The sequence below is a fragment of the Alligator mississippiensis genome, chromosome 1 (assembly GCF_030867095.1).
Source record: "Alligator mississippiensis isolate rAllMis1 chromosome 1, rAllMis1, whole genome shotgun sequence".
Classification (NCBI taxonomy): Eukaryota; Metazoa; Chordata; order Crocodylia; family Alligatoridae; genus Alligator; species Alligator mississippiensis.
This window is the reverse complement of record NC_081824.1, coordinates 15,216,643-15,230,311: the sequence shown is the minus strand read 5'-3', so window position 1 is coordinate 15,230,311 and position 13,669 is coordinate 15,216,643. Positions and strand designations below refer to the sequence as shown.

The following is a 13,669-nucleotide window of genomic DNA, read 5'->3' as shown; positions in this document are numbered from 1 at the left end:
TGGGATTTTCAAAGCCTCTGAATATCCAGTTCACATTGAAAATCAGTGGGCATTAAGCATCTGGGTGCTTTTGAAAATCCTGCTTGGCACTTACTTACCTTTAGATACCTGAATGCCTTTGGCAATCTGGCTGTTAGTCTCCTAGCTGCTCTCTTCCTTAGCTGTAGCAAGATCAGACCCTCTTTCTACCTTGCAGGGGTGTTGAGAGGATAAATACATTATGGACTGTAAGGGGTGTATTTGGTAGCCAATGTGTGTGTTGGTCTGAGACAAGAAGACATACAAAAAACTAGAACTCGTGGTTCCAAAATGATCCCTTTTATTAGACCAACTGGGAAATCGCAAGGACAATTTTCTTGCAATTTCCCAGTTGGTCTAATACAAGGTATCGTTTTGGAACCAAGAGTTCTAGTTTTCTGTATGTCTTACAGACTGTAAGGCACTCGGATACTATGGTGATGGGGACCATCTCCTGTAGGCAGATAATCAGCTTGAAGTAATAGGGCCCCCCAACTTCCCTGGAAAGATTACCGATCAGTTGTTGGCTGCTTCAGTGAGACTCTGCTCCCTCCAGAAGAAAGCTCCTAACTTTTATTTATTAGAGTTAAGAGTTGTGCAACTATCTCATGCATTGGAGAGAGTAGCTGTGGTAGAGATTTTGATGCCTTTGCATTTAAGCCCTTGATGAGAGATGCAGTAGGGGGTCCTTGATTTTCAGAGGCTGCTGAGTTGTTATTATCTGGAAATGTCTCATTTAACATGTAGAAAGCAGGGTAGATTTGTACCTTGCAGAATAACTAAATTGGAGATATATGCAGAACATACGTTTGTGAGCCCAAATGAGCTTCATCATTTAACATGTGTTAGATTTGGCACTAGATGCATTTTGATAGTCTGTGTGTGTGTCGGGAGAACAGCTTTAAACCAGCACATATCCTAGACTTTGTTCCCACTCCAGTATTTGATATTCTTCTGGCTTCTGTTTAGCTACCATCAGGGCATATACTTCCTTTGCTGAATTCCCCTCAGAGAGCTCATGCCAATTCAGGTTTCTTTAGAAACGGCTGTGTCAGCCTGTTCCTATTCAGAAGCTATTTTCTTTAAAAAGTCTGTTTCCTGACCTGATACAACTCTAATAAGGCTAGAATTGTAGTGCTGATGTCTTGACAGCCAAGCAGGGAAGGGGAGTCAGTAAATATAGTTTTATTATTCAGCCTCAGCGGACTGTAAGTACAATACAGGGTCAGCCACGAGGACTGGATCACTTCTTGACCCCTAACATTTGTAGCTGGGCAAGTTAAATAATGACCAGGGCAATCAGATCTCATGCTTCAGGGTGTTAGCTGATGGCCTCCATGGGTCAGGAAGGAGTTGTCCTCCTCGTTCTAAGTTTCACACTTTGCCAACTCTTCTTCCACGTGCCTCCTCCTCAGGATGCGCAGCCAAAATGGCCGTTTTGTCTTAATTTTCATCACAAAGACAACACAGGCATTGTGCTTTTTGATGGAGACTTTGTCTGTTCACGTTTTGTTATTCTCTTACCCTAAGATCAGATCTTCTGACCAAAAGTATTTGGCTGCTCTCTTCCTATCAAAGCGTGTTATCCTCTGGAGCAATGTATGCGTTGGCTGCTACTGGAGACAGAAAGCCAGGCCAAATGAGCTGGCATGCTAAGGTTTATGTGGCAAAAGCCAGTTTACTGTGGTTTCACACCCTCAGCTGGCGTAACTCAAGATAGCTCCTTTGGCTTTGAGGCTGCACTGACTTAGGGCAGAGGATCTGTCCCAGTAACTGTAAGAGGTGAATACTGTGGTGTTGATATGATTTGCCTTGGCCTAAAGCAGGAAACTGAAGAGATGATTGTTTTGGAGTCACCGCTGCTGATACCGTACCTAGCTTTAAACGATGTAACTCAAGTGTTACTAGCAGTGCAGCATTGTGCATAGCATGGGCCAACCGATCAAGTGTTCACACAGATGCTTGAACTGATTTTGCAGGCTGTGCGGCTATGGCAGCTGCACCACTAGTAAGATGAATTCCCTGAGCTAGGTGATTTAAAGCTTGCTTGGTCAGGTCTCCAACAGCTGGAATCATTGCACTGTGCACTGTCTGGTTTGTAATTGAACCAATGAATGATTCCCATTTAAAAAAAAAAAAAAATTGTCAACGTCTCTCTCAGGGACAGACATTCAAAAAGCCTGAGCAGCAGCAGGCGGGGAGGTCAGGGTGCTCGTGCCCAGCACAGGTGTGGTTCCAGCCAGCAGTGCACTGGGGGAGAGAGCGGAGCCTGCCTTATCCCCCACCGGGGCTCTGAGCCTCAGCCTGAGCTTGCAGCTCCAGTGCTGGAGCCAGGTGTTTCCCCCACTCCCTGCTGTGCAGTCCTGCACTGGCACTCTGCTGGGAGTGGAGGGAGCCCTGCCCCTGCTTCCCCGCAGAGTCCAGCGTGGGGCTTCTCCATCAGAGAGTGAGTTGCAGGTGTGGTGCAGAGCTGCAGGGATAGAAGTGGCCGGGCAGGCTGTGCAGGGCTGTGCTCCTCGGCTAGAGAGTAGAGGGAAGGGGCCAGCCCTGCTGTGGAGCAGAGAGCCCTGCCCAGCCCAGCCCAGCCCAGAGAGCATGCTGGGATGCTGGGGGTCTCTGGTTTATCTTAAATCAGCAAGGAGCCTGGGACAGACATTGCATAAACTGGTTTGAGCTGAATCAGTTAAGTCTGATACTACATTCAGCCAGGTTTATCTCATATCAGTTTTGGCCATTTTGAAACTGGCTTATGTGCACTGAATGTCTGTTCTGTTACAGGTTTAAACCAGTTTCTGATCACTTAAACCAGTTTATGTGTAATGCCTGTTCCTAGCTTCACTGTTATTCACCTCCCTCCCAAGGAGCTGTGGGTCTCAACTTCAGTGAGAAGCATTGACCTGAACAGTGTCATTGCAATGTGGAAGACACAGAAACACAATACATCCTTTTTATTTATAGATGCCAAGAGATGTCAAGATATCAAGGTACTTGCCACCCCAAAGATCTTGTTTTTCCCATCTAAACACTAAGACAAATCTTGAGACTGAATATATTCATTATAAATAAGGTGAGATCTTAATGAGTTCAGAGCACCTTGTATCCTAATCTCAAATCTCTCTGCTTAGGCATTTAGAGCGCACACATTATGGTGATAAATGAGTGTCCCCCTGGTCTGCTTACAGTATAATTACCCGTTGCGTCTGTGGCATAACGCAGTAACTCAGTTTATTACCAGCTGAAATAACCCATCCTAACAATTGTGTTTCACTTCTGCTTCTCTTTCAGTTCCCAAGAAGCTTCTGCAGGAAACCCAGCCAAAACAAACCCACCACCGAGGAATTCAGCAACCGCATTTTCCACAGCAGCCAAGAGCGCACGATCCTAACATTATAGGGGACGGTGTGTTCTTTTCCGATGCTTCTTCTCCCGTTATAAAGAGCACTCTGCCAGGTAGCTATGGCTATTACAACACTGACCCAAACGTTATTGCAGTGATAACAATGATAAGAGTCCTTATTAATGAATGCGAAATAAGAGAATCCGTTTTCATGTATTTGTGTTGTTCAAATGCCCCACCCCGTTCTCAGTACTGGAATCACTGTTGTTATGTCGTAACGCAAGTAAGGAGCTCCTGATTTTGTGGGTGAATGAGTTCATTGGACAGGTAATAGCATAGTCTGTGTAAGTCAGCAAAGTACAGTCATTTCTGCACAACTTTAAGGTCTGATCTTATTACTTTTAAAGTTAAGGACAGAGTTCCCATTTACTTCAGCAGTGAGATTAGAGTTATGGCAATGTGCATATATCTATATCCCAAGATGCTTTACACATTTATCTAGTACAATTGCAGAGATAAGGGAAGAATGAGAAAGTAAGAGGTTCATGCAAGTGAGAAGAGATAAGCTTCTAACTGAGCTTGGAAATGGGGTACAGGTTCTGTGAGGGGCAAAGCAGAGATGTGTGGAGAATGGATTTCTTTTGGTTCAGTGACGGAACTGAAAAATTGAAAAAAAAAAAGTCTTTTTGGATTGAGCTAATGAAACAAAAAACTCAAGAAAAAGTATTTTAGGTGATCCAAAATACATTCTACTTCTACCTAAAGTGAATCATTTTGTTTGGCATTCTGTTTTTAATCCTTTTTAAAAAAGTTTAGGTGAATTTGCGGAAAAAATTGATGTAAAAGTCAAAATGTTGCATTTTGCAGATGTCAACAAGAAATGTTTGGACTTTCTGGACAGTTGTTTCCTTTTACTTCAGCCAAATGATTTATCAACTTTGACCCATATTCACAAATAGTTCTGCTCATGTTGAAACTGCATTTTCCAATGAATCTCTTGAAAAAATGTTGTCTAGCTCTAGTAATAAAGGCAAAAGACAGGGCAGAGCGGTACCTTAAGACTAACTAGATGTGAGAGCCATGGACTTTCATAGACAACAACCCACTTCATCAGATACTCACTGAAGTCGGTTGTTGCCTGTAAATGCTCATGTCTCTCTCAACCAGTTTGTCCCTAAGGTGGCACCTTGCCCTGACTTTAAATTAATATGGGCTAGCCACCTGTCTGCAAAAATCAAGTAATCCTGTTTCAACAATATGGTGCTACAAAGGGGGAGGCAGTGGGCATGAAAGGCTGCCAGTGATAGACAAATGGATTTGAGAAAGACACAATCTCTAGGGTAGGCATGGAAGTAAGTGAACCAGAATCGAATGAATGGCAAGCTTGTGGAGAGGTTTGAAGATACTGTATAGCAGCCAATGGCTGTTTCATGGTGTGTTTTTGTTGCAGAAGGATAGGTTTCCCCCCACTCTGTTGTAACCACAGTGGCTTTTTCTGCCTTCACCATCTATGACTGTACTGTCTGACAGATTAGAAAACCCGTTCTGTGACTTTAGGTTGTTCGTTGCTGGAGTGCAGAGTACTCTGATAACCATTCATTTAGGAACTTGGTTGATTTTTTTAAGACCTGTCTTTCTTTCTCTCAGAGCAGGGGAGAAAGAAACGTGAAATTCCTCTTACAATTCCACTGGGGAGGTTGTTCTTCATTCCCCGTCCAACAAGGCACTTGCATTGTGTTGCGGTGTTTGTGCAGAGTGGATGGAGCCCAGCAAACCCATATCTCTTCTGAGCTTTTGCCGGCCAGTCTCATACACAGCACACAAGTTGGTGGAGCCCGAGCAAGGGGAGTCTTGGTCCTACTGAGATCCAGCAAATTCCAATTATGAACATTGTGAAAATGTAGGAGATGAAGTAGGGGAGCCAATGATGGAGGGGAGCTATAGATGGAAGGAAAACTTAGGGAGAATGGAGTGGTTACAGAGGTTGCAGCCGCCTACTACTGTCCCCAGCTCCAAATCACAAGTCAGAAGACCTGAACTGCTGTCATTCATCTAAACCATTAGGAAGTTTAATGGGCACTGCTCCTGATAGAACAACCCTAGTTCTGAGGCAAAGCAATCCTCAATTATTGTCAGAGGAAGAGTGACTTCCTATCATGATATATCATAGAATGACCATGTTGTGTGGGTGCAGGGAAGCACCACAATGCGGTGAGGCATCTACTCTGCTCAAAGGATAGGTCTCAGAGGCTGCCAAATACATTCATTAGCCATCCAGAATATCTCCCAATATTGTCATGAGTTCTGAGCTGCTGGGAAACTAGATTCAATAGTGGGGTAGAGACAATCATGAACGACAGTCATCTTCAGCTGCAAGGGATTGCCGAAGAAGTTTTCATTTTGGAAATGAAATGGGAGGATCCTATTTGTCGGCTCAATCAGCGATGCCATCTGCTCCACTTGCATCAAGTACAGCTCCTACAGAATACAGACGGAGGTGATTGCTACACAGCATGTGATGGTCCTGCTCCCCACTATATGTCATAGCTGATTAGTGGTATGATTATCTGTTAGCATGGCTTGTGCCCATCAGTTTAGTTATCGCTAAAGACTAAACCTCTGGGATTGAAGTGTTTGAGCTTGAACACAGAGCCTGTACCTCCGTAAGTGGGACACTGGGGAAAGGATGGAGGGAAAGGGTAGAGAACACATGACAAACAGCATGTCATATCCCCAGGCCACAGGATTAGTGTTCAGTTACCAACTTTGGTGTCTAATTGTGTTCTGCCCATCCCATATGCCTGCCAGTGGTTCACTAATCACCGTGTGAGAGCCTTGGCTATGGGAAGAACCTTCTCATAGGCTAGAATGTGTTGCTGCATTTAGGAGAGAAGATGAAAGGAGTTTGGCTTCTGTAGCTTAGCAAAACTGAAGGTGGAGAGGGGATATAGTTACTCTGTATAAATACATTGGTGGGGTGAATGCTAGGAAGGGAGAAAGGCTATTAAAGCTGAAGGCCAATGTTGACCCAAGATTGAATGAGTACATGCTGGCCATTAAGAGATTTAGACTGGAAACTAACCTTAAAACTTGCAATTTTTTGGAATGGTCATCAGAGCAAAGTGGTGGAGGTGGGGAAATGGAATTGCTTTGGGAAGGGATAGTATTAATTCCTTTTTAAGTTTGGGAAGGGATAGTATGGTAGGACCAACATGCTCCTGGACTAGGAAGCAGAGCATGTGATAGGTGGCTTTGAGTGTTTGGTAATCCTCTAAAGGGACTGAAAGGAAACTTGATGTCTGTATGGAAACTTGTTGCTGCATGTATGGGAAGTGTCCAGTGATGCTATACTTTAGGCCTTCTGGTTTTTTTATAAAGGCATTATTTGGTGTCAGGGATTTTTTCCACCTGCCTCTGAAGCCCTGAACATTAGCTATGGTTGGAGCTGGAGTTTGGCTTGTGTGCCTTGCTGCTCCAAACAGTAGCTGGAAACCTCTCAGATGCCTGGTGGGTCTTGTTCATGTACAGAGACATAGAGGCCACCTGATGAGCAGTCAGGAAAGTCTTTTCATAGATTTCATAGATATTAGGGCTGGAAGGGACCTTGGGAGATCATCGAGTCCAGCCACCTGCCCCAAGGGCTGGAAGTCAGTTAGGGTCAAAGGATCTCAGCAAGATAAGCATCCAAAAGCTTCTTAAAGGAGTCCAGAGTAGGAGCTTGCACCACCTCTGGAGGGCATCTATTCCAGGCCTTGGGGGCTCGGGCAGTAAAGAAGTTTTTCCTTATGTCCAGCCTAAAATGGTCTTAGAGGAGTTTGTGACCGTTGGACCTTATCATCCTTTGGGGTGCTCTGGTGAACAGGCATTCCTCCAGATCCTGATGCACATCCCTGATGTACTTATAGGCTGCCACCAAGTCAGCCCTGGGCCTGCACTTCTCCAGGCTGAAGAGTCCCATGGCTCTCAGCCTCTCTTCAAAGGGCCTGTTCTCTTGCCCTCTGATCATGTGTGTGGCTCTCCTCTGGACTCTCTCAAGCTTCTCCACACCCCTTTTTAAATCGTGGTGCCCAGAAATGGATGCAGTACTCCAGCTGTGGCCTCACCAAGGCTGAGTACAGACTCCGGAGGATGACATCCTGAGATTTACTTGAGAAGCATCTATGGATGCAAGCCAGAGTTTGGTTTGCTTTACCAGATGCGACATCACATTGGAGGCTCATGTTCATCTTGTGGTCAGTCATGACCCCCAAGTCTCTTTCGGCCACGGTGCTAGTGGATGTAGCACTGCTGAGCCTGTAAGTGTGCTGCAGTATTTTTTTTCCCAAGGTGCAGTACCTTACATCTGTCGGTATTGAATATCATCAGGTTTGTATCTGCCCACTTTTGAGCCTATTCAAGTCAGCCTGGATCACCAGCCTATCCTCAGGTGTGGATGCTCTACCCCAAACTTTGGTGTCATTGGCAAACTTGACCAGTCCACTTTTGACACCAGTATCCACATCATTGATAAAGATGTTAAAGAGAACAGGTCCAAGGATGGAGCCTTGTGGGATGCCACTGGTCATGGAGCCCCCTGATGATTTGCTTCCGTTGGCCACCACTCTCTGAGTCGGGTCTCGGAGCCAATTTCTTAGCCATCGGACTGTGATGTAGCCAAGGCCACAGTTGGCCAATTTTTGCAAGAGGAGATTGTGGGACACCAGATCAAAGGCTATTTTAAACTCCAGATATATGATGTCAATCTCTTCTCTCATGTCTAGGTGATAGGTCACTTGGTCATAGAAGGAGATGGGATTGGTCAGGCAAGACCTACCCACAACAAACTCGTGCTGGCTATCCCTCAGGATGTTGCCATCAGCCAGCTTGTCAAGAATGGTCTCTTTGATAATTTTTTTCCAGAATCTTTCCAGGGATTGAGGTCAAGCTTATTGGCCTGTGCTTTCCCGGATCTATTTTCCTCCCTTTCTTGAAGATGGGCACCACATTGGCTTTCCCCCAGATGAGTTGCTAAGGGCTGTTGGGATGTTTGCCCTCCTTTGTAGGATCAGGTCGTGGTCCTCCTCCCACGATCACCTAAGGGGGTAGTCACACATTTGCTTGCAGTGGTTGCAAATCATTGAGATGTCATGACCTATTAAAATTATTGCATATTAAAATTAGTATGTTAGATAGTCTTCACTCCAAAGGGAACAACTTTGCAATGTCACAATAACACTTAACACATGCTAAACTGCTTGAATATATACTTCCTCATGTTTTAACAGCATGTAGTAAATATTAAGTTGAATGTGTGACACAACTCATGTACTTTAGCTTAATGGATTCTTTCCCTTTTCTGTGGCCAAAGCCTTGGTGGCATCTGTCTTTGCTTTTTGCCTCTGGTATGGCTTAGGTCTTTTTAGAAGATGTTCTGGGGCTGCAGTATGTGAAAGGGCCTGGAGTGTATGAGTTTTTCTTTATTTTTTTGGTTGGGTATTTTTTTAATGGTTGCCTATGAATACAGGGGACTGAGACTTTATGGCCTGGGGGGCCTCTTCCAGTGCAAGGATCCTGTGTTCCTAGAGAAATCCTCGACCCCTTAACTAAAAACACAAGACATCACACCAGGAAGGAGACCATTGAAACACTTCTACACTGTCTCTGGAAGACCTTTCTCTTCTTTAAATCCATCTTTAACTTTCAACCTCTGCTCTGATTCCTGAAAATTATCATCAGCGGGCACTGGCGAGGCAAGTGGTGAGCTGTGGCTTCCATTGTTCTTCTAAACTCCCCTCAGTTCATTGCCTCATCTTCCAACCCGTCTCCCACCCGGCTTGCCAGTTTTCTCCACCTGTTACGCTCTGATAGACGGCACGTTCTCTGGGACAAGGACGGGCTTTGTTACTTGTGTGAACTGTGGCTGAAACAACAACAGGGGCTTGTTCTTGGACTGGAGTTCCTAGAGCTTGCTGTGATGGAGATAATGATGCAAAATGAAAGTTATCCTGTACTCGCATCTTCCCTTGTCTCCTACATTCATCTCAGTCACAGGGTAGCTAGTTCAAGGCATCACCTTGGCTCCACAGTTTTCCACTGTTGGGGTTGGAACAGAACCTAAGATCCCTGATAGCCAGTCCCACATGCTGATTAGACATAACCAAAGCTTGAACCATACAGTAAAGATACAGTGCCACACACACGTTCGCCACTTGCTCCATCACTATCCAATATCACTTTACCTTAATCTGATGCCTAAATTGCTATCATTGCCTAGGGGGTCTGTACAGCTTCCATGCACGTGTGGTGCAATGTAACTATTTGCCTTGGAGGTAAGGGCTGCAAACACCCGTACAATGTCAGCACGCAAATACAGATTTTCCCGTGCTGCACCCTGGAGTGGGAAGTGCCTTTGCTTATGTAGCTCATGATTTTTCGTAGAATTGTTCGTTTCCTGAACTTGATACCTACAGATAAGTGGAAGCCAGATGCAATTGCCAGCAACTGTGTGCTGTTTCTTCTCTGCCAAGACCAGATGCACAGGCGAAAGGGATCTGGAAAGTGGTAGTAGCGTCCCCATGTGCTTATGTGACCTGTACGCCATGTGCTGACTTTTTAATGTGTTTAAAACAATGAGTATTTTGCGATTGGCTGCGGCGTCTGCCAGCAGATCAAGGTACAGTGAGTGCTCAACAGTGATCTGATAAGGTCTGAAAGGGTCTCTTTCAGTCTCCTGGAATTAGCCGCCTTCTCAGCTCCAGTCTTCAACAAATAAAATCAAATCATTAACCCATGTTCACTCACCTCTCTGAAGGGGAAATTATGTCTGGGCGAAACACAATGAGAGTGTGCTTTTGAAGGAAGTCATAAATGCAGGCAATGATCCGCCCTTCCCTTAAGGAGGCTGGAGAGAAAGCAGCGCTGTTTGCCAGGTGTAGCTCACTCTAGGATTACCGGGAGATACAGTGGAGCGCTGCCGACCCTGCCTGTGTTTTGTGTGCTGAGTTATTACAAGCTGAGTGGGACCCCAGCATTGATAAAGGCTCCTTTGATTTACAAAAACGAAAAGCACCTTGATTATAGATTTGCTCTAAAGCATGCGGGTGTGTCTGACTGGGGACACGAAAGAGAAGGAGATGGGAGAGGTGATGCTGCCTGGTTGCAAGCATAGAAGCTGCTGTGCCCATCTGGCGTAGAGTCAGGCAAAGTTAACTGAGAAGGTGTAAGCTGCCAAACCTGGGTGGCATTTTCGGTTCTGAGTACAGAAGCAGATTCTGTGGTGTTGGGACGGATGGAATTTGTCCCTCATTTGTTTTCTACTTCAAAACAGAGAAGAAGAGAGGGAGGTCTGCTACCTTCTACCCACCGGACTACAGCCCCGTGCTGCTTCCCGTGGATGAGACACAAGAGCTGGTGTTCAACAGCAGCATGGAGCCTGCGGGCATTAGCACAGAGATGGCACTGCTCAGCAACATCCTAGCAGCTTATTCATTCATCACAGGTAGGTCACATACCTGCTGTTTCTATGGGCTGTCGTGACGTTGGGATTGCACCACTGGAACCGCCGGCAGTATCTGCTGCCCCTTTCTCCCTCTGGTTTATTTTTCCGTTCATCTCTCAGCAGGTTTTCCCTTGAAAGACCTGCCAGAAATAGCTGTAGCAGAGAGGGTGATGGTATATAACAGGCTTAATTGTGCTCTGACTTCCTTTGGACTTGCTCACATCTGAAGTTAAATACAGTGTAATCTTATATGCGGTATTATTTCTAATGCTTCATTTTCCTTGAGATCAAAGGCAGGCGCATTAAGGAGGCAAGCTTGTTGTCTTGTAATTTGGAAAATGAGCAACATTTAGATCATTACCCTGCTTGAGAGTATTTGGCTTATCTTCAGTTGAAGCGTGAAGATGAAGTAACTTGAGATTCTGCTTGACTATGTCTTTAAATCTCATTTAGGGGGAGATTTCCTTGGATCACAGCTTTCATCCACATGTGTCTTTCATGTGAGACAGGAACTTTCTTCCACTTGCATTGATTTTAAAGAGTCTCTTTCTCCAAGGAGACTGTGAGCCTGAGTTATTACTTCGACTTCACCAGAAGAAGCCAGGTTATGGGCCTCCAGTAGTAAAAGGTCCGTTAGAAACAGGTGCTGTGGTGCAAGTTGCCCACAACTTGCCATTAGCACAAGGGAGCCCTGAGCCAGCCGGTGGCAATGCAAAGGGAGAAGGAGTTGGCCAACCTGGGGTGGAGTCAAGCTGCTAGGGCTCCTCTAGAGTTACAACTGGTGCTACGGAGCTGCCGTCTTGAAGAGGTGAATTGTGCGCCCCGTGAGGTTGCACTGCAGAGGCAGGGAATGTGGTTGGGGGCATGGGGAACTAAAGTGACTTGTTCAAAGTCGGGAATAAAACATAGACTTGCCTAAGCCTATGCAGCTTTTCTGAAGCTACAGAGAAAGTCTGTGAAAAAGTATGGACTTGAGCTCAAGGCTCCCAAGCTTCTAACTGCTAAACCATCTTTTTTCTCATCTTGCCTCTTTCCTTCCTTGTGCTTTGCCAAGGCATATATGGTGGTTGCCAGACATGTGAAATCCAGATTTGTGGGTACTGGGTTTCTTTCTGCCTAGACAACTGTCCATCCTATCTCTTTGCAGCCAAGGCTAGGTACAGACGTTGTACTTATCATGCATTAAATGCACAGAAATCACTTTACATCTGTAACGGAACAGATGTTCACGGCACATAAAGCACTGTATCCTGCTTTAAGTTAACTCTGAATGGGAGTGGTGTCAGACTAAAGCACTTTAGGCTAGCGTGCTTTTTTGAACGTCTGTACCACATCTCATCCCAAGTAGGTCGCATTCCCCCGACATCCCAGGATGTCCCTTGCTGAGCAGCTTGCTAGCCTCAGCTGGTGCTTGTTTGCTGTGGGCAAGCACTGGCCCAGCCCCACCCCTGGGCTGTCACAGAGGACAGAAAAGGCACTGTCTCCTCTCTGCATGGCTGAGTGGGGGGTGGTGGGACCAAGCCTCCCTGCTGTGCAGGCTCCCCAGACCCCAGATTTCTGGGTTGAGTCTTGCAGGAGGCTGGACTGGGTCAGTACAACAGGGGCTCTCCCTCCTTCCCTCTTCCCCTGAGTGTCTTGACAGATGCAGCGTGGGGCTGCCCAGCTCAGCTTTTGGCCACGCCAGGAACTGGGAGTGGGGGAAAGGAGCCCCCTTGCCTTGTGAACCCGACCTGATCCCCCAAAACCCAAACCAGCCTGGGCAGGGGGGAGGTGTGCATAGCAGGGGAGCTCCCTCCCCACTCCCACCCCAGCCTTTTATAGCTGCAGCCAAGAGTTGCATCATGGGGCTACCTGGCTCGGCTTTTCACTGCATAGAGAACTGGGGGTTGGGGAAGGGAGCCCTCATGCTCCCCCCACAATTGCTGGGTTGGGTCTTGGGTGGGTCTGAGCTGGGTCCATGCAGCAGGGGGGCTCCGTCCAGCATGGCAAAAAGCCAGGCAGTCCTGTACTATAGCTGTCAAAAGGCTGGGGTGGGTCGGGGAGGGAGTCCCCTGCTGCACAGATCTGGCCTGCCCCCCATCCCAGACCTGACCCAGCAAGCTGTGGGGTCCTGCATGGCATGGGGGCCCCATTGTCCCCCCCAAGCCACTAATGGGAAGCGGGGCAGAGCTGGGAAGACGGGGTGCTCCAGCAACCTCCTGGGAGGCATGTAAGAGCTCCCCCAGCCTGCTGACCTTGGCCAATGTGGGCAGGCTGTGAGCCCCTCCTATCCAATAGCTAACATCTGCTCAGTTTGCTTCCATTCTAACTTATAGCGCTTTAAGTAAAGCATGAGAGAGCACGTCCGCCAGGGGCTTGTTAACATCTGTACTTAGCCTTAGATACCATCTCCGCTGGACTCTGAACCTTATTAAGGACCTGGTATAAAATCAGGTTTCTGCTAATAGGAATTAAACCCGCTTCTAAACAAGCAATTAGAAACATATTGATAATGGACTACTACTTTGCATCACTGCGGCACTTCAATTTGAAGAGCTGACAGCATTTTGCAAATATGAATGAGCTGTCAAGAAAGATGCACTCCAGCCACAAACCTTGGCCCATAACTGAATCTCCCCTCCCGCCCTTGTTTCTGGCAGAGGTGATTTCAGGGTTTGGTTCATGATGAGAGAAACCAGACATAAACATTTTGAATCATGGTCTACACTTTACTAAACTTTGGAAATGGTCAGACCTGGGGATCTGGCTGGGAAGTATCTCTATTTCCAGCAACTCTCCTATAAATTAAGTCAATATTGACGGTGCCATTTTATACATGGGGAGCAGGCCCCAGGAGT

At 46.4% G+C, this 13,669-nt stretch overlaps 1 protein-coding gene across 2 annotated transcripts in view; it reads left to right on the top strand.

Moving 5' to 3' along the window:
• EVA1A (eva-1 homolog A, regulator of programmed cell death) overlaps positions 1 to 13,669 on the top strand; it is a 310,552-nt gene that overhangs the window by 286,374 nt on the left and 10,509 nt on the right. For both annotated transcript variants that reach the window (XM_019480988.2, XM_019481047.2), the window contains exons 6-7: positions 3,304 to 3,468; positions 10,662 to 10,832. In XM_019480988.2, the coding sequence (XP_019336533.1) occupies positions 3,304 to 3,468; positions 10,662 to 10,832 (336 nt within the window). The remainder of the gene's footprint in view (positions 1 to 3,303; positions 3,469 to 10,661; positions 10,833 to 13,669) is intronic.